General features: G+C 47.1%; 1 protein-coding gene across 3 annotated transcripts in view; it reads right to left on the reverse strand.

The window, feature by feature from the left end:
- Positions 1-20,422, reverse strand: part of LOC138567247 (semaphorin-3F-like) — a 548,170-nt gene that overhangs the window by 86,105 nt on the left and 441,643 nt on the right. For all 3 annotated transcript variants that reach the window (XM_069645257.1, XM_069645255.1, XM_069645256.1), the window contains exons 8-10: positions 5,042-5,181; positions 4,160-4,274; positions 1,420-1,489 (exon numbers count right to left, since the gene is read on the reverse strand). In XM_069645257.1, coding sequence (XP_069501358.1) covers positions 1,420-1,489; positions 4,160-4,274; positions 5,042-5,181 — 325 coding nt within the window. The remainder of the gene's footprint in view (positions 1-1,419; positions 1,490-4,159; positions 4,275-5,041; positions 5,182-20,422) is intronic.

Below are 20,422 nucleotides of genomic sequence, written 5' to 3' on the forward strand. Positions count from 1 at the left end.
ATCCAAATGCAGCAGCCAGGCGTCTCCTCAAACTATCCAGAAGAGACCATGTCGCACCAGCCCTAAAAATACTACACTGACTCCCAATCAAACATTGCATCACCTTCAAAACAATGTGCATAACACACAGGGCAATCAGCAGACAGGGAGCAGAATTTCTACAAAAGAAAATAGCAATCTAAAAGCCAACGAGACCTCTCATATCAAGCAATGAAATACGCCTGTAACCAAAACCGTACGTCAAGAAAAAACTAGAAAGCTCCTCCTTCTCCCACCTGGCTGCAAAAACCTGGAACAACATCCCGAAAGACATAGGAAACACCAAAGACCACCTACAATTCAGAAAACTACTAAAAACTTGGCTCTTCAGCACTGCAAATTCAAACCAAAAAACAAAAACAATCAAACAGGAAACACAAAGAACAGGAGCACAGATTTTAGGATTACATTGACCAAAACACCTAGAATCAACCAAGGGAAACCCCCCACATAACAAAGACGACGCTAGATCGAATAGGACACAAGCAAGACCCCATGAAGACAGAATCAGCACCCATAGCCAACCCCACCATAGAACCTCACCCCACCTAGACCCATAGGGGAAGTATGTGCAATCTGCTGGAGTGAATTGGATCTACTGAAAGGGAACTGTCGGACAATCCTGATCTGGTCAAATTAAAATTGTTTAGAGATGATTGGAGAATGACGCTGGAAGCTTTAACAACTTACTCCACATATCTGGAATATGTCAAGTTTCCTCTTAGGAGGGGTCAACTACCTACTTATCTTAAGTGTTTGCCGTGTGAGAAGGCACGTCATGTGTATTTGAGATTTAGGCTGAACCAAATGCATACCAAGGAAAGGACTAATCATTGGACCACTGTACCCACTGGGAGAGTTTCCACTAGGACATGTCGCTTTTTTAGGGGTAACTCTACTACGGAAAATTTAAGACAATGGATTCTCGACTGCCACACTCTGAGCGACCTCCTTTCATAAGGAATGGGATTGTTTTTCTTCGGACTATTGTAAGGAGCTGCTTTGGTCACGGCTTATGTGGGGCGAGTATATATCTTGGACTATTGCTCTCGTTTGTTTTTTAAGGGGAATAATGTGTATCTGTTAAAATTGTACATTTTTATTTTTCTTCTTTTTTTCTTTTAATATGGAATCATTTTTCTCCTTTTTTTGTCTCCTGGTCTTTTATGTACTGTATTGAACCGTGTTTAAGGTTTCCTGTAAACCACGGCACATTAAATAAAAAAAATATATAATATATATATTTATTATTAGTCAAACAGGAGCAACTGGTGTTTCAGTGTGTGGCAACAGTCTGGGGTACCGCCATTAGTGGGATCGCAATAATAGGGTTTCTGTATTAGAGGGACAGTAATACGAAGACTGACTTTCAGGGCTCACCCCAGAGTAGAGAAGACACCGTACAGCAGCGGACTCTTGTCATCCTGGGTGGGCTGAACAAAGACATCACCTGCAGAGAGAAAGGGGAGCACAATTATAATAGAGAAAGGAGCAGTATAATTAGAAAAGAGAAAAAGGGAGACCGATTAGAAGGTGCACCTTTGAAAGGTGTCCTCCACATCGGTACCTGCATGAAAGATCTCAGCTAATACAACCAATTATTGCCCACATTCTTTGAACCTCACTGGCTACAGCCATAACAGAGCACATTACCTTTGTAGTCAGCTGCATCAGGTACAAATCTGTCAGCGGGCACCCTTCCACCTACTCGGAAGACTGTCACCATCTCTGGCGGTGAGTGTGTCACCAGAGGTCAAGAGATGGCCAGACTTAGAGCGGCAGAAGTTCAAAGAACATAGGAATTTGGAAACCAGCATTCTCAGTCTACGGCCCACCATGCGGAACCTCACACCCGCCAGACTCAATTAAGTCCCTACGCTACAAGGAGCACATCCTTCTTGCCCTGTAAAACCGCACTCCATTTTTGGTGCTCTTGTTGCTCAATTTTCTGAGCCCCTCCATCCCCCAAACCTTTCTCTGGCTTCCATGGTTTTCCCCCAATTATTTTGGAAACTACATGGACTCCTACTAAATGTACCCCTTTTTCGGATGTGCTGCCCTTGGTGGCCCAAATGGCTCACACGGCAGGGGTGTTCTTTAAATACCCCATTTTGGTCCAGGGTGGTTCTATCACCATGTACGTGTGTTGGGGAGTAGGTTGGTGGCAGCTGCACTTTCCTTTTGGCTGCATCATATTGGTGGCTCTTTTACTGCATTAGCTGCGGATGCACCCGTGCGTGTGCCATTGTAGCGCTGAACCATTTTTGAAGTCCTTCCCAGGCTGTTTTTTTGTGGCCTCTGCGTGGACCATGAGGTACGGCGTAATGGGATATGTTGCTCATGTAGTGGAAGGGACGGTTTCCTTGCTTTCGGACCTTCCTGCTCCTCAGGGCTGACCGGTGACCCTTGTTGGTTCCTACATAGTGCTTCTGTCACTCTGCCATGTTCTTCACCTCGGGAGTCATACGTCCTGGTGTCTTCTTCATCGCGGATCCGAGCTGGGTTGTGGCTTTGAGACCCACCTTCTGAAGAGGCCAACTACCACCAGCTGCACCCAATTCCACCAGGAGACCCTAGGCACCCTCTGATCCACGACCATGTTGGTAGCAGATACCTCTGCTGGGAGACTGGCAGCAACAAGGCTACGTATGGTCACATCTGTATCATACAGTCTCGCTCTCTCTGCCTCTCTCTCGCTCTCTCCTCTCCCCCCTCACTCCCTCCTCTCCCCCCTCACTCCCTCCTCTCCCCCCCTCAACCCCCTCCCCCTCTCCTTCTCCTTCTCTCTCTCTCTCTCTCTCTCCCCTCCTCCATCCTCCCCACTGGATTTCAAAAGGAGGTTTCCGTTTGGTGCACCCCCAGCTGAGCTGCACCTCACTGAACTGGACATTAAGCAAAGGCTGCCATGAACCAATAAAGCCCCAGAGTCTGCAAGGTCGCTCTCAGAGAAAATAGAATGCATGGTGTAGCCTGGCCCTACGTGACGTAGGGTTCCTCAAGGGTCACTAGCAGTGTTTAATCTTTGATGAGTCCTTGAATCAACACCTATGCCATTGCATTGCGCCACCTGTCTCGTTAAACGTCTCCTACCCCTCTCCTCCCCGCAGAGCTGTACCCCTCCTCTGTGCCCCTCTGAATCCTACCCCCTGCTGTAGATCGGTTACCTCTGAAAAGCACTCTGTTATGCATCTGTACTGTTGTATACCTCTGTAAAGTGCTCCGTTGCTTCTCGAAGCTGGGTCCATGTTCAATAAATATAACAATAATTATTCCGTGTAGAAACAGGCTTACATTGATGTGATGTTGTAGCGCAAAACTAAAATAAATGTTTATTAAAAGGCCAATAATTCTAAAGCAACCATACCTCAGCCACCGCCATCCATGGCCCGCTCGTGTGCCTGCAAAAGTCACCCGCTATTACTAACACGGCAAACGGCACACAAGCAGCACAAAGACACAAAGAACGAGAGTAGGACCCCACACTGGTTAGGGTCCTTTTAAATAATCGTGTGGACAAACACAAAAGAAAGGGAAAAATAACCAATAACTGTATGCCTGAATAGCTCGATGCCGCAGAGAACGCGCCACCAACAGAGACCATGAGCAACACACGCCAGAGTCATGGCTCATGGCTGCCCCACAAGGGTTGGGAGACAGGTAGGGTGTCTTCAGAAATAACAAGCAACCATAACGTCCCTTTGAGAAACGTTTTCCCCTTTTTTTTATAAAGAAAGCTTCACCTTTTGTCCCCCAAGTTTCGTCAATGATCTACAGATATATCAATCAGTCGCCGTGCATGCTACTTTACACATCTTTCCCAGACTTTACAGTTTACTTGTTGACATGTACAGGAAGCCCCAGACATTTCAGCAAAGTTTTTCTGTGGAATCACAGACTTAATGACAGGCCGCTGCCAATATAGATATTACGCCCCCCTTTTATCAGGAGGCGTGGCCATCTTTACATTAATTCCTTGCCTCCCATTTCTGGTCATGAATCACACAGTGCACAACCACAGACCTTCCTTCACTTCAACCTCAGACCTCCCATGTGTCAGGAATAATAGGTTATCATTTTCCATTTAAGCAACACCCCTCTGGAATTAGGGCCCCCCACTCACGCAAGTCATCGAAGAAGGTCTCAACGCCATCCTCGCCAATGACGGAGCAAACAAGCCGTGCCTTTAGGAAGGTGGTCCATTTGTTGATCAAAGTTCGAAGTCCGCCATTGTCGTTCTGTGGGACAGAGGTGTCTTTATGTTAATGTGACTTAATAGAAAAGAAGTGATCGAAACGTTCCTACAGCCTCACTCACAATCCCTCATTTAAAGATTTGTGTACACACAGCCGTTCCTCAGTCCACCCCCCCAAATGTGAAAACGTTCACCTATTTACTTAAACTACATACAAGACCCAGCACAACTCTATAAGAGATGCTTTGCGCCAATTGATAGCCCAATCTTATCTCTTGGACCAAATCTATTCCCAGTCTTATCAATTATAACCTGAGCTCTCACACTACTTTACTCCTCACTTGAGCGATCACAAAGACCTGCCTTCTTGTTGGAGCTTTCACAATGACTCATTGCAAATCTGAGCCTTCCCACCAACATCTCTTCCAACCTGAACCCTCCGAGCAATGTCACTCCTAATCCGAGCCCTCATCTTAACAGGATTTATGAGCACTCACATTATCCTAACCCCTGAAAGTAGACGTCCCAACAAATCCTTTCCTAATCTCTGTCCCCACAACAGCCTCATTCCTTTACTATCTCCCTCAGAGATCTCACTCCTAATCCTGAGCCCTCCCAAAGACTAATTCCAATTCCAAGCCTTCATTCCAACGTCACTTGTAATCGACTTCCCGCATTCACCTTATCCGTAGTCTGAACCCTTCAAATATCCCCACCCACATATGATCGATCACAACAAATCCTCTTACCCAAGCCCCTGAAGCAATCTCACCCTTAGTCAAGTCATTAGCACTGCCATACTATACTCACCAGACACACCCGGCCGATGCGAGACAGGATAGCAGGTCCATTGACACCGTCCATCGCCTTCTCTCGAAAGAGGAAGTACAACTTGTCATCATCCCGGTCCGAGCTGTCGGGGATCATTTGAGCATGGAGAAATACAGGCTCTGGAACACAGTAAGAATGGGTGATGCCATGGTCCACTGACAAGTACCAAGCACAGAGAGTGTGAATGATATCAAAGCAGGCGTAGACCAGCCACAGCAGGAACTAGAGTTAAGTAGTCAGGAAAATAGAGTTCCCAATGGAGATAACTTTTTGGAGTAGAAAGGTCAAACAGGTATGTAAGGAATTGTACTGTCATAGCTTCAGACTAGCCATGTTTGAAGTCAACTTTTATATTAATAAACAGGCCTGCATATTATTTGAGATGCCATCTGTGGCTAACATGATCTGGGGAAGGCCTAGCATTGCTCCTCTGGGAGGCACGCATGCGCATATCTGAAGTTAAGGATTCTGCCCAAGTACAATAGATGCGCCTTTCTGGTCTCCTGTGCACTCTTGCTGATGCATATTTCAACCATCTGAGCTTTTTTAACCACAGATGGTAAGTATGGGTAAGGTATATAAAGGGGGTGGTGGGGTGTACGGGTGGGTTGAAGGTGGGTCTTCCCCCACTTTCTCCGGTTACAGGAAAAACCATCATTGACATTCGGCAAAAAAAAAAAAAAAAAAAAAAAAAAAAGATTGTGAAAGCCTAATATATCCCATTACTCTGCTGAACCAACCAAACACGCGCGAGCAGGGTAGGCGCATCCTATGGCACTGTTTCAATCCATTACCTGTGCCTTGTGGGACTGCCTTCATCCGCTGCCAAGGTAGCAGAGAATCGTGAGGTGAAGGACCCACGCCCGCAGGTGCCAAACAAGGCATATGCTGGCATGTCCCCTCAAACCCACTGCCCCCACTCCATGCCATCCCGTGCTCAAACCCAGCAGATCCACTGGTGCCAAACATCCATCTGCGAAGTAAAGACATAAGGCCAGCACCTGCCCCCTCCAAAAACTGAAGAGGCCTCCACGCTACCATCGCCTGGAAACAAACAGGGGCGTGGCACCAATGCCCCCTAAGCAAGCACTATAAGGGACCGCGCACCAACCACAACCTGTGTTGCAGCCCTCTCTACAAATCCCAGCAAAGGGCTCCCCTCTCCCTCAAGCACCCTAGAGGCACCCACACCCCACACCGAACCCAGCGAAGTAATCCCCTGTTCCCAATAAAATCAGCAAAGGGACCCACTTTTTTTATTTATCATTTATAAAGCGCTCACACAGCCCGCAGGCATCGAGGCGCTGTTACAGGAATTGTTTTTTTTTTCTTAGTTGCGTAATTGTGTTTTTTTTTGTCTTAGTTGCGTATTTATAACGTGCTTAAACATCCAGAGATTTTTAAGCGCGGACCCGGGGATCGAACCTGTTGTTGCTTCGTGTCGTCTTGCTTCCAAGACGCGCACGCTGCCGCTGAGCTATCCTCCCGGGACCCACATGCTTACCAAAGAGGCACCCATGACCCAATGTCCTCTAACTACTAAATTAAGGGAGAAATCCACTCGCACCAAACACTGTAGAGGCTTTTGCTATTCCCCTACCCTGCACCGAGCCCAGCATAGACACCCAAGCCCACCCAAAATAACTAGACACCATTCAGCTGTGTCATGCGGATGTTACGAAAGATGTCTCTTTTTGCAACTTTCCCTCCATAGTTTCTATGGACCCCCTCTCCCTTTGCTCTGTTTTTGATCCGGTCATGACTTTTTGAAGGCAAGTAAGGCCTTCCGCTTCACTCCCCTTTTGCTCACATGTTATGGGGAAATTGCATTCTGTGACTTTTTGAACATTGCACACAGCATCTTACAATGCAGTGCAATAGAGATACTTTTGTATCACCCTAGCTTTATACAAGTGGGATTTTTGGTTACTTTTATACGTGCCTAAAGACAAACTGGTGGCAGCAGATACATTGTTTACACTTTTTGCATTATTTTTAGTGTGAACATTCGTATTTACTGCGTATGGCTGCTAAACGTGCCCTAAAATGGCTGTGCCACGTGATTTTCGTCTTTTCATTGGCCATATTGACTGTTTGGCCTTTTTCCTGCCTTGCCAGGTCAGGAAATCCATTATAAATTCATGCACTTGCCCAAGAAAGCTGCTGCTTCTGTGGTCGAGTGATGCTTTTGTGTGTTTGTGGCCCCGGAAGGGGGGTGAACTATCTGCCCCACTCTACATCCATGGTGCCAGTGAGTCTAGGTGTGGGGCATGAGTGAAACTCAAAGTTGTGCCTGATTAGACAACTACTGGCTGAATGGTGCAGATCCTTACCATTGGTGGGCTTGGACTATCTTCCAGCCTGGATTTTGGATAAGAGGACTCCTGCAGCCATTCTGCCAATCAGCGTTGGAGCCAAGAATCCCTTGTAGAAGAACAGCTGACTGACGTTCCGAACAAGTCTCCTGAAGAGGCCTGGCATCCCTTCCTGTGTCTGGTCCTGTCAAGCCCTGTTGGACTCTCTGATCTTCGAAGATCCTGAGCAAAGCTTTAGCCTTTGGACTAGTGGTATCAACTAGTTGCGACACCTTCTTGAGGAAACACTTGTGTATAGGCACGTTATAAATGCCATAACATATCATATCCAGCTGTCATGAGCGTTCCGAAGTGTCCCTGGACCACCCGGTGGACTAACCAGCTCGCACATGGGCTACCTAGCTAGAACCGTTGCCATTCTGAGTTGAAGTCCGGAACTTTGTTAATCTCCAGCAAGTGCCACAAGTTGCATTCCATCCGACTTTCAGCATCCCAGCATCAAGGGATTCTGTCCTAGAGAAGCTTCTGTGACCGGGACTGGAAGGACCCATGCCACCTTTTCCTGTCCTGTGACGTGTCCTCAAGATGCCCGCATTGGTCGGTCTAGCATTTATCCAACTTCAATCACCAAGGGTTCCATCTTGCATCTTATTCCGACCGGAAAAATCCTTGCACCCGCAGCTCCTAGGTACCTCTCACTGAAACCAATGGCGAGAAACCAAACCTCCAAGGATCTTCTGGGGGTCTCTGAAGTCATCTGGGAAAATCTGGGTCGGGGTGGGTAAGTAAACGCAGTGCATCTGTTCCCGCTGTCCTCATAGGATAACATTGGGAACAGGTCCCTTTGTCTCCTAACTTTCCATTCCACTTCCTTTTGGCCGTGCACACTGCGTAGTAACTTCCGAAATGCAAAATAACTTTTACTTACTTATTAACATTGTTGAAGAGTATTTTGATCCATCACAAACACAAATAAACGATAATTTACCTGAAAAGACTAATTCTGTGGAGAAGCAGTGAGGTTCCTGTGACTTTTGGACACAAGGCCTCATTCCTCTTAGGGTTCCATCATTGCTGCAGTTAATGTAATTGCCTACTTGCTGAAAAAGTGACTTTCAATCAATTTATGAACTTATGGTGAATGTAGATATTTTTATTATTGAGTATTGCTAGATAATATCACCTGTCAGTTTCATTTTTCAGTGTGTGTAGAAGGCCTAGAATAAATAACTGTGTTTATACTTACCTGTATAAGTTGAATTTTTGTGTATCATGTTGTGTGGACTCATTGAGGGTCTCTGACGCCCCCCTCACACTCTGCTGAGAATAGCCACGGCTGCTCTGCATTGCTACCTTGATTGGGTTTTGGCTAACCTCTCAGAGTTCACTCTAACTCGAGTGGCCTCCTAAAATATGTCCGTATTCCATTTTAACAGCTTGCACCCGCACCCCTGCCACCAAACACCTTAGAAGCTCTCCACCCCATCTTCTCCGGCACCACCAAACACTGTAGTTGCATTCTACTGCCCAACACCAAACACTACAGATGTGCCTCCTGACCACCAACCAACTACAAACTTGGCAGGGGCACTCATCCCCTACCAAAGCGCCTCCCACTCATGAAAATCAGTAATGCTGAAAGTTGCCACACCTACACTAACTCATCCAGGCAACAAACTATGTACGGTACACGTGCCCCCACCCTGGCACCCAACACTCTAGGGCACACATGTCCGCCACCTTTCCCAGCCCAGCACCAAAAACTGTGGAGAAAACCACCCCTTTCAACCTGGCACCAAACACTGAAACTGCACCGTTACCCCCTGACCCAAACCCAAAAGGGGCCCTGTGCTTTTCACTCCTCACCAAACATTGTACAGGTCCTGTGCAAGCGATCTCCACCCTGTACCAAACGTGGAAAAAGCCTCGGCCCCTTCCTATGAGGTGAAGGCCTTAACCCAGGAACCCAAATCCCTCCCACACTGAGCCAGACACTGTAAACTGAGGCACACACTCCTGCCTACTCTGGCACTAACCACATCAGAGGGGACTGTGGACCCCCAGCCTGCACTGTAAGGGAGAAAGTCCTCTCCACTTGTGCTTCTTTGTTATACACTGAGCATTTTTCAGCTCTCCCTGGGGAGGCAACTCGTGTCCAGTGGCCCTTTGAGGATACTTATGTCCCACTAAGTTTGGAGCCACAACCAAGTAACCTCCACCTCTCTGTTGATCTGTTGCCTGGCTGCCATTTGCTCTGGTTGCTGGCAGTTAAACATAGTGTCTGCATGGATTGTAACCATTTGTCCTCAAATTCCTTTTCTTCTGAGAATCTCTAGTGTAGTTCAATCAAGTAGCCAGGCAACTGTACTTAGTTGCCCATGTGTGTGATTGGGTTAGGACCGGCAATAACCATATAAATTCATTTCTGGATGTAAGCTCCTGTCGGGAGCTCACAAAGGTATGTGTTTGCGTGCCTGAAGGTGGTGGGCGGGGGTGGGGTGGATGTCTGGCATTCCTCTGTACTCCTCATTTCCCAGGGGTGTGCCCATTAGGATGCTTGCGAAAGTAAATGTTTGGTGGCCAGTGCCGAGTGGCTGGCTGACAAATGTCTGAATGGTCCATGAGTGTATGATGGTTGGTTAGAGTGACCCTCTATCCTCTGGCTTGGCATAAAAACTGACACACTGCTACAATAACTTTGTCAACTGCTGGGAACAGAAGCTCTGCTCCAGCATCCTTTGGTCTCCAAATCAATGGTCAAGCTCCGTCACTCGGGTGAACAGACGGAACAGTGCTCAGTGCTTCTTTCCCTTGATATGGTGGGACAGCTGGGTTATTCTCAAGGTGTTTGTGTCTCTGCAAAACCTAGGGTTTGCCTTTGCTGCTTGACCCCTAGAATCAAGCACCACATCCTTCTGGTGATCTAATGTGGCTCTTGGCTGTGTAGCTGAAACAAAGTCAAGTTACTGATCATTTCTTTGCCTGCTTGTTTCAGGGGGTGCCCTCCGAGCTTAGCTGGGAAGGATGTTGGTCAACGGACTGTTCCCATCTTGCTGGCAATGCCGCCCATCTCTGGTGCTGTTCAAAGGACTCCTTACTGCAGACTCATTGATGTGCCTCCAACTTCAATTCTTCAAACATTCTCCTAAAGAAATCGCCAGATGCTGTGGTTTCAGTTCTTATGACGCTGCAGGGCTCAAGTGCTGACCCCTGGCCAACCGGCGGAAAACCACAACCTCTCCTACTGCTGATCCAGAGGCAAACCCGGTGGTTCCGAGCAAACCTTTTAGGGATCTCCAACTATCTTTACTCACCTTTCAATATGTGCTCCAATCTTCCATGGGTATAAGCCTCCCGCACAGAGGCTGTCCATCCACAACTGAACTGCGAGAGCTCCGCCTGGTGAGGTCTCTACTCACCTTTTCCGTCTCTGGTCCTGGAGAGGGTTTACTGAGCCTGTGCAGCAGAAACTTTTCTCAGAGGTCCTCTTTAGGATCCCTTTGTGCATGGAGCCCTGTGTGCAGAGCCGTTACCCATATAGATAGGGCCATTGACTTCCACTGGAGAAACAGGATAACATGGTTTTGAGGTTTTGACTGGTCGATGGTAAGTTACCGCCTGGGTCGTACCCTTACCACCATGGTGTAAACTATGTTTACACCATGGTGGCTGGCGGATTTACCGCCCCATTCCAAGGTGAGTGGGGCGGTAAATCCCCATTTCCCATTTTACCCTTCCCCATTCCCATTATTGCGCCATAGGGCATAATGGGAGTGGGGAAGGCGCTAATTACGCCACCATGGCGTAATTAGCACCATGGTCCCTTAGCGCCATGGATTTTAACGCCTGCAAAAAGCAGGCGTTAAACTCACCATGGCGCTAAGGGACCTCGGAATCAGGCGTTAAGGGTCGGCGCTGTTTACGGCGCCGTTAACCCCTTAACGCCTGATTCGTAATGAGGCCCTTAAAGTCCATTTGGGCTTCATAGACGCAGTTTCATTTCATGACCCTGTGAGATGACCCTTTTGCGCTTTTATCATGTTCAGAAATGTTATTTGATTTGCTTGCCTGTAAATATTTTTGCACAAATGTATTTTAAGGAACATATTTTTACATAGGCATTGTGTGGACATTGCCTTATTCCGCATAGATCAACAGTGTTTAGCAACCTTGAGACCAACTCTCTCCTTCTTAAGGACCGCCTTGGCCCTCCTACCTTTTGGACAGTCAAGGTAACCGACAGAGAACCCCTGAACACCAAGTAGGAGGGGGAAGCCGAGTAGAGAAGAATAGTGGGCGTTAGGGGACACACACTAGGGATGTCCAGAGAGGTTTATGGAAATCCATGTTAAATACTGAAAGGCAGAGAAGCAAGCTGGTGCAGGTTTAAGCCAAGTACATCAGATCTGAGAGAGGGGTCAAGACATTTAGGAGATGTTTGCTGGGAAAGTGAGCCCAAAATCCTAACTCGACCAAGAAAGACTACTTATGGACAAACCACTGCTTGCTGGGAGACAGAGTCCAATTATCCAGAACACCCAGAGACCCAAACCGGACCACCTACTAAGTTGAAATAATATGGTTTTGTTCAAATGTTATCACATTCAGTCATTCCTGCAAACCAAGAATGTCACATTTTATAAACCCATAACGGGATTTGCGCCCAATCTTACTGTACCAAAGAAAGACAGGTATGGCTAGGTCTGGGCACCCTAGGGCCTTGTCTGCATGAAAGGGTTGGCCGTGCCACCGCACTACCCGCATGTTAGGAGACATGTTTTCCCAATAGGTCATCCAGCGACTACTTGGGAGTGGAAATGTGGTCCAGTGACCTAACTGGTCGCTGCGGTTCTAAACTGGGCTCCACCGCGTGATGACATTTCGGACCCTGTGCTAATAGCTTAATCTCCTGGCAAAAGTTCTCTCTGCAAAAACTGGGAATCTTCTGAACATAAACCAGCCTGTTGCAGCTCACCAACATTCATATCCGTGAGGTATTGTATATAGTCCCTAATACACCTCAATATATGATTAAGAAGCAAACCACGGAAAGTCACATGTCATGGGGTGGCAGCTGTGGAGAAACCCCTCAACCAGAATAAATACGAGCCTATGGAAAATAATTTCCACAAAAATAGATTTGCGCCAGCAAAGTACTCTGCTGCCACGGAACGTTCTGGCAAAATCAGTATGTGCAATACTCTATAAAGGTGCACACAGTGTCATTAATGACATAAATTACATAGGGCCTCATCACAAGTTGGGCTGTATTGCCGGCTGTAATACCGCCGACTGGAATAGCCCTAGCACCGTCCGGTCCGGTGGTATTACCACCGGATCACGGGTTGGGCCTTAACGGTAAATCCCCATTCCTGATTGGGTCCATTGGATCCAATGGGGAATTTTCAGTGGTAATACTGCGGGCTAATACAGCCGGCAGTAATACAGCCGAAAACAGGGATTTTCACCTCCAGAAAAAAGCTGGAGGTAAAACAGCCGATTTAGCGTCCAACTCGTGATAGGGCCAGCCCTTAAATGGGGCGGAAATACCGTTACCACCGCATTTAAGGGCTACAGCCCAACTCGTGATGTGGCCCATAATGTACAAATCCAAATGGCTGGTTGGTGTGACCCTATACATAGGCTACCTGCTCCATAGGGGATGCCAGCCCATTGGGCCTAGCGCCTTCTGCCCATCTTCTTCCATGCAGGCTCCTCCTTGTGCGTCATCAGACATGAAGCTACATTTAATTGGTTATTAGGCAAAGAAAAACAATGCAGCCTCTATTTCTAGCCTGATGTGCACCTGGTACTGCAGACAAGGGCTAAGAGGATACTTTGAGGCCATTGCCTCGCGCACGTGGGCACCCATCCAATGCTCCCCCACTCTTGTTTTAGCTATGTTGTTTTATCCCTGCCAGCACCTCGCAGCACAAATCATGTGACGTATGGTGAAGGCAACTAGTCCCTGCTTTTTGATCTTTACCAATAGATTGGGAGTCTAACAGTTTTACGGTTGGTCGGTCTGGGACCGATTGGTACCTTGGAATGCTGGGGGTCTTGCGACAGGGGCTTTTCAGGGCTATTACTTAGAGCTGGGACAGGGAAGGTCGGAGGCTTGTGCCCTCCTTCTCGAGGAATCACTTTTCACAGGGAGCTCTCAACCCCCTCACGGCCTTGCAGGGCGCATTCCTTCTGGGATACGAAATGTTGGCAACATGAAACAATGAAGGGTCTAAGAATCTCTGCCGTTCTGGCCTTTCTCACCAAGCTACACCCTATTCCCGCATACATGCACTTATTCCTGTGTGTGTGGCTTGGGCCGGTGGCCCTGGCCGCAATGCAAAGTGAGGCCTCAATTCCAATATGGCTGCTACTATCTACAATGGCGTTTGGTTCGCCATGTTCGCTAGAGCAAAAACATTCCCCATCCTCCCTGCACTACAGAGGCATAGACAGGGTAGTGAGCGGGCAAGGCCCAACCCCAATTCTGTAAATCCCCACTCAGCAGCACTGTGTGTGCATTTACAGCTGTTGATGTCACTGCGGTGGGCCCAACTACCGTAGGCCCCACTTTTTAGAGAATCCGGGCTACGCCTCTGCTCCACTATGGCTCTTGCTACCACCCCTCGCTCTCTTGTCCCCTCCCTGAGTCCCTACTGCACACTTCCAAGACCTTGCCTCATCCGAAAGCGCTGGGGGGCCTGCAAAGGTCATCCCCCCATCCCAACACAGCGTAATGGTAACTCTCCACCTGGCATTCACTACTGCTGTCAAACAGAATATCACAAAGAACAATGCAAATGGCATAATTGACAGCATCACCGAAGACATAAGCAAACTCGAGATACTCAACACTGCTGGATGCATTTTCTCACAACTAAAAAAGGTTTGCCAGGTGGATCAGATGCCAAATTATATTCAAAGTTCGGCAGGTGGAGCAGGACAACATGTTTTGCACTTCATGCAAGCAAATATCTTCGATAAATTGATGAATGCGATATAACTTTTGAGACTACCGCAGCACAGCAAAAGCAAACTACCAGACGCCCCTGCATGCTTGTGTTGCTTCTGGATGTAAATCTCAAAACTTTCGAAAAACATTAACAGTTTGAGGCATATCATTCTCAAAGTTTCTCAGATGCGTTGAACCATGCCAAATATTAGAAGCATCTCAAAATCGCATTTTAAACAGAAAACCTAATTTTAACTTTCAAATAACTGCAGAGTCAGGTGCACTTGGATGCAAATAACAGCTTAAAATATTCACCGTATTTGATGTAGAAGGGTCATAGTATTCAGACATTTCTTGTGAATTGGCACTTAAGAACATTTTGTTTAGTAAGACCACACCCCCACTCAGAAGATACTCCCATAGTCTACATTGTAAGATAAAGTTTTATTCTTTAAGAGTGTGCAAATCAATGCAGGATGCATTTAAGCAATAAACCCAGAGCTGGGGGAGCAGAAGAGGGGGACACTACCGGGTCAGGTAATGCCCCAGTGCCTAAGTTACAGGCATGAGCGAATCTGAAGAAGAGCGAGGCACCACCATGGCTCCCTGCTCGATTGCGTCGGAGTTGAACGAGAACACTAGACCACTCAATTCATTTGGAGCTTGGGAGCATGGCAGCCATGCTGGAGGAATAATAAAACACTACAAATGGTGTTTGCATCACACCATACTTTCGATTGGTCTGCAATATTGACGTTCACGTCAGGCACCTCCCACATTTTCAATTTTAATGATCCAGAATACAGTGGTGCGCCTTTGGATGCAGCACACTGGAAAACTGCTTTTCCTCACTGCAAATGTTTTTCACTGGCAGGAAAATGGTGGCGGCGTAAGGAGAAACAACTGGATGATGAAAGAATGATTACATGCATCACACGAGTTCCACTTATAACGCAGGAACGAGCAAGTTTTACTGGCTAGTAAAGACCGCATCCTGACCAATCTGATCGCATTCTCTGTCGGATTTATGACAGTAGGGTACTAATCATCTATAAAAAAATTAACCATGTTGGTTTTGATCCTCGACTTGTGAACCCTTACAGAAAACTATTCATTACTATCATCCCTTTGCTCCCCTTTGAATGGATTCTAAACTCTGTATCCTCTTCACAAAACTATCCCTGGTCAGATCTGTGAGCGTGCTTTGACCCTAATTGATCCCTGGTTGCCCTTGTATTTGTTTCTCTTTATTCACAGCTGAGGAGGTCCCAACATCCTTCCGCTGCACCACCACAGCAAATTTCCAACATGTAGTTTTGTACAAAAATAGATTTTCTATTTACAAAACGGGAAGTGAGGGTCACTCGGTGTAAGAATGCAAAGCATCAAACACGGTGTACTTGGATATGCACGAGGAGGTGAAGGGTGTACGGAAATTAGGCGGAAGAGCGAGGAAACGGGACATTGGCACCATTACAGGTTTTCTTCTTCTCCATGTGCTATTTAGTTTCTGGGGCAGAGGGCAGCTCTCCTCGCACACGAACATTAAAATACATGTGAAAGTTTAGACCATGACTTTCCGGAGAGCTCCGATCAGAGCCTGTTCCCCATCCCCAATTTTAAGTTCATTTGTAGGATTGTTAAAGTGTGTCAGTTCACTGCTGTAGTACTCTCAAAGCACAAAAGCATTGTCCTGTAAATGTGTGTGTGTCCCATGTGTGTGGGCTATCCGAAGTCTATTTTGGTTTTTGCTCACTTGTCCAATGAAAGAATTCTCTTTTCACACTGAACACAAAATGTCCTAATCATGCGTATTCCTTTGGGGTAGCTTGTTCTTTTTCAGGTCCTCCTGGATACGAAGGCTGGTCTTCATGAGGTCTTCTTGTGTTCCAAGATGTCCATGGAGGTGGTGGGGGACAGTGGGCTCTCCCCATGTATCTCTCTTGATATCATCTGATTGTAACCTGAAGAAATAAACTGATGAACTCTAGAAAAAAACAAGAAAAAAACCCAAGATGTCCATCGAAAGGCAACCAATATTCACAGGACTTCAGAGAAAAGGCCTCGGAGGAGAAAATGGCTCCGCTTGTGAAAATCCATAATCGTGGCTATCCTCATGAAGTAGAAACAAGGAAAATGAGTCAGAGCGATCTCTCCTTTCAAGCACCAAGCGGAGATTAGCATGTATCTAGAGTTTAGTGGCAAACATTAGATCACACCAGTGAAGCACAAAATATAAACAAACCAAATGTATTCTGATTAAGGTGTAAGGAATCATACATTAAACAGTTTCTGGAACTTAAGGAGGTCCAGCTCAAGTCTGAGAGGGGCAGGGGGGCTGTTCCAAAGGGAGGCACCAGCTGAGGAGAGAGACTTGCCCCTCACTCTCTGCTTGGAGAAGCATATGATAGTCAGAAAGAAGGAATTAGACGAGCGTAGGGCTCTAGCAGGGGAGTATTTAGGGAGGGAAAGTTGGAGATGCAGAGGGTCTTGAATTTTATCCTAGCGGCCACCGGCAGCCAGTGGAGAGATTTTAAGGCTTTTGAGATGGTGGTCAGTCAAAAGGCTGAATACATAATACCGAATGTCAAAAATCTCGAAACCAAAATCTCGAAAAAAAAAATATCGAATTATTTATTAATTTATTTATGTGTTTTTGGGGTCAGGTAAGTAAAAAAAATGGTTAAAATAAAAAAAAAACAAATAAAAGGGGCGTTGGGGGGAAACCCCCCATTTCGAAAATAAAACGTCATAAAAAAAAATTAGATATTTTTTTTTCGGCCTTTTGTTTTCGAGATTTTGGTATTCGGTATTATCACTATGAACCTGTTGAGATATGGTACCTGGGCTTGAGGACAAGGAGAAGTCTTGCATCCCTATTCTGGATTAGCTCGAGGGGGCGAAGGGAGATTGAGAAAGAGGCTGTTGCAGAAGTCCAGCCTGGAGAGGACCAGGGCTCTGGAGACATTGAGCTTCTGGGGGAAGGTGAGAAAAGGAAGAACGCCTCTGAGGAGGTGGAGCTGGAAGTGGGACTTCTTGATAAGATCCATGATGTGATGGGTGAAGGAGAGAGCGGAGTCTAAGATGACTCGAAGGTTTTTGGCCCCACAAGAAGGTGGGGGTAGAGTGCCCAAAGAGGGTGGCCAGAGTATAGAAGGAAAAGAGAGCACAGGTGTCCCAATGAGGAGGATCTCCGTCTTACTGGCATTGAGACCGAGATCATTTGGTGCATACCATGCCTGAATGGAGGACAGAAAGTCGGGGATGAGAGAGGAGGAAGAGGGGGTGGTAGGAAACTAACAGGAGGCTCTACCTTCCTGGTGGTGGCAGCAAACCTCTGTAACAACTTGCCGCTACACCTGTGATCAGAATCCTCATACCAACTCATCAGAAAAAAAATTAAAAAACACACCTATTCAATTAATCTAGCATGTCCCCCAACCCACTCTTGACTTATTCTGTGGAAAATAGCTTGTATTTAACGAACCCTTCTTCCTACGCCTGCTTGTTCATTCCTGAATGTAACTAGCGCCTGGATGCCTGAGGGCTTTGCATGCTCCTGTAAATGCATACATTAAATAAAATAGAGGGAAGCTTGAAGGAACGTTGTGTGCTGTCGGCATAGCATTGGAAATGAGTAGATAAGGAGATCAGGTGATCAAGGGGGGCAAGATAGATATTGAAGAGCCATGGTGATAGGATAGAACCCTGGGGGATGCCACAGGTAAAGGGGTGGTGGTGCAGCTGGGAAGGGCAGTTAGTGAGGAAAGTGGTCAGACAATCCAATGTTTGGTCAGTGATGCCGAGGGCGTCACAGAGTTGTTTTATGAGGATGGAATGGTTGAATGTGTCAAAGGCAGCAGAGAGATCGAAGGGAATGAGAACAGCAGGAGAGTTGGAGTCGAGATTTGCAGGCATGGCTTCATAGGTGTTCAGGAGAGCAGTGTCCATGCCTCAAGATGCCCGGAATCCAGATTGATGGTGATAGTGGTGATGAAGGGAACCAACATGGTCAGTGTGGAGGGTCAGTGTGGGGAGAACCAACATTTCCAAGAGTTTGGACAGGAAGGGCTAGGGGAGATAGGGTGATAATTTTTAAGAGAGGGTCCACAAGGGAGTGCTTGAGGGATAGAGAGAAAGAGCCTGAGGCAAAGGGGTGTCTACAGAAGTCGTCAAGAGCCGGGGCGAGAGAGGAGAGGTTGTCCTTAATGGTTCTGGAGCAGCAGAGGTGCGCCTATTTTTTTTTTTAAGTTATTTATTTCTAACACAACAGTCTGCAGGCATCAGGGCACACAGATAGACAAACATAAGGTAGAACAAGACACACAGGGTGGACAGCTATTTATTCAAAGAGGACAGTTTTTAAGTTTTTTCAAAAGGTGGTGTATTTATGTTCAGATCGCATGTATGTAGGAAGGTTGTTCCATGCACCAGCAGCTCGGGAGGAGGAGGCCTTCATATAGCGGACTACTAGAGACCTCATCCAGTGCTATGGGCAGGAGGGAGGAGAGTGGGCGTGTGGGAGCATGGGGGCTAAGGGAGGCGGGGGAGCAGGCGTGGGAGAGGAGATCGGGGTGGAGGAGAGTGAGAAGAGGATGTCCTGAGTTTTGGATGTGAAGTGGGAGGCCAAGGCAGTGCAGAGAGCCTGGGAAGGAAGGAGAGAGGTGGGGACTGTAAGTGGATGGCCGAGTTCCTTGCAGATTTTGAAAAGTTCAGCCGTGTTGTCAGTGGCTCCAGAGATGCATGCTTGGATGTGGGCCTGCTTCTTGGAGTGGATTGACAAGCGATATTGCCTTTGCAGCAGGCCAGTTTATGATTCCCAACGTCTGCCACATCCATTCAGCAACTCTGCACTTGCGTTTCACAGATGCTAGATTGGAGTCATACCAGCTGTTGTTCTTGGTGGTGGGTTTTAGGTGGATCATCATGGCAGGGGCTAGAGATGGCAAGATATAGATTAGCAAGGACGGAGTCAGAGGAAGAGTCAGGAGCAGGGGTCGGAGGGGGGATGGAGAGGGTGGCAAAAGCAGCAACTGACACTCACTTCATCGGTCGAATGACAGTGAAGGAGGCTGGCAGTGCAGGAGGTGGCCAAGGGGCCCTAGATGGGAGAAAAGGTGAGAGTAGTCAAACCAGCAGAGGGATGTGGGGACCGGATTTAAGATGGGGATGTCACCAGAGATGAGGGCATCAAGAGTGTGACCGGCAGAGTGGGTCAGGCCGGAAGGAAGAACAAAGAGAGAGGGAGTCGCAGAGGACCCAGAACTGAGAGGAGGGTGATTCAAGGGGGTCGGGGTGGATTTTGAAGTCACAAAGGTGGAGGAGTTTGGAAGAAGAGGTTGAAAGGTGTTAGGGCGAATTCTCATAAATGTGCTACATCCCCTCTACCTTAGAGACCCCCAGCACTTTTGCTGTACTCCTGGGCTTTTTAATTTTAACCTGGAGAGAGTGAGGCCTTTTTCCCACTCTCTCATGTATTTTTCTGTGATTTAAACTCTGTGGTTCTTTTGGTTTTTGGAGTCTGACAAACTCCATAGGCATCTTTTTGCATTGTGTCACACAGCACCTTCATTGCCGTGACACAGGGAAGTCTTTCAGACTTCCCAAAGGTTTAAATACCTTCCTCTTGGATAACTACTGTTTCCAAGAGCAGTGAAGTGAAATTGACTTTACTTACATCTGTAACTTTCAAGACCCAGCACACACTATCTTACAATAGTGTGCTGGAGGGGTTATTTAGTATCCACTTTGTCTAGTTTCTTATGTAACAATTTTATGTTACCCTTTCCTTGATGAATGGCTTGTGGCAGTGGTTTACTTTTTACTACCGTTGTGTGTTTTTACCATGAGCTGCATTCACAGCCATTATAAAGCACCCATGGGTGCCCATTCCATCAAAATGGCCCTGGTCTTTTTTTCGCCATTTCTTTGGGGAAAGGTCCTTTTTGAGATTTACTCTGCGCGACAAACCAGGTTTGGTCCCTTTGTTTGTTTTGTCTTTGGCGGGATTCACGTGTGAAGCCCACCTGTGGCTCGAGGGTGTCTGGCGGGGGCAGGAAGCAAGGGAGTTGCCTGAAACTCCCGGTGCTT

This window comes from Ambystoma mexicanum, chromosome 2p, assembly GCF_040938575.1.
Source record: "Ambystoma mexicanum isolate Mex_15411 chromosome 2p, UKY_AmexF1_1, whole genome shotgun sequence".
NCBI lineage: Eukaryota > Metazoa > Chordata > Amphibia > Caudata > Ambystomatidae > Ambystoma > Ambystoma mexicanum.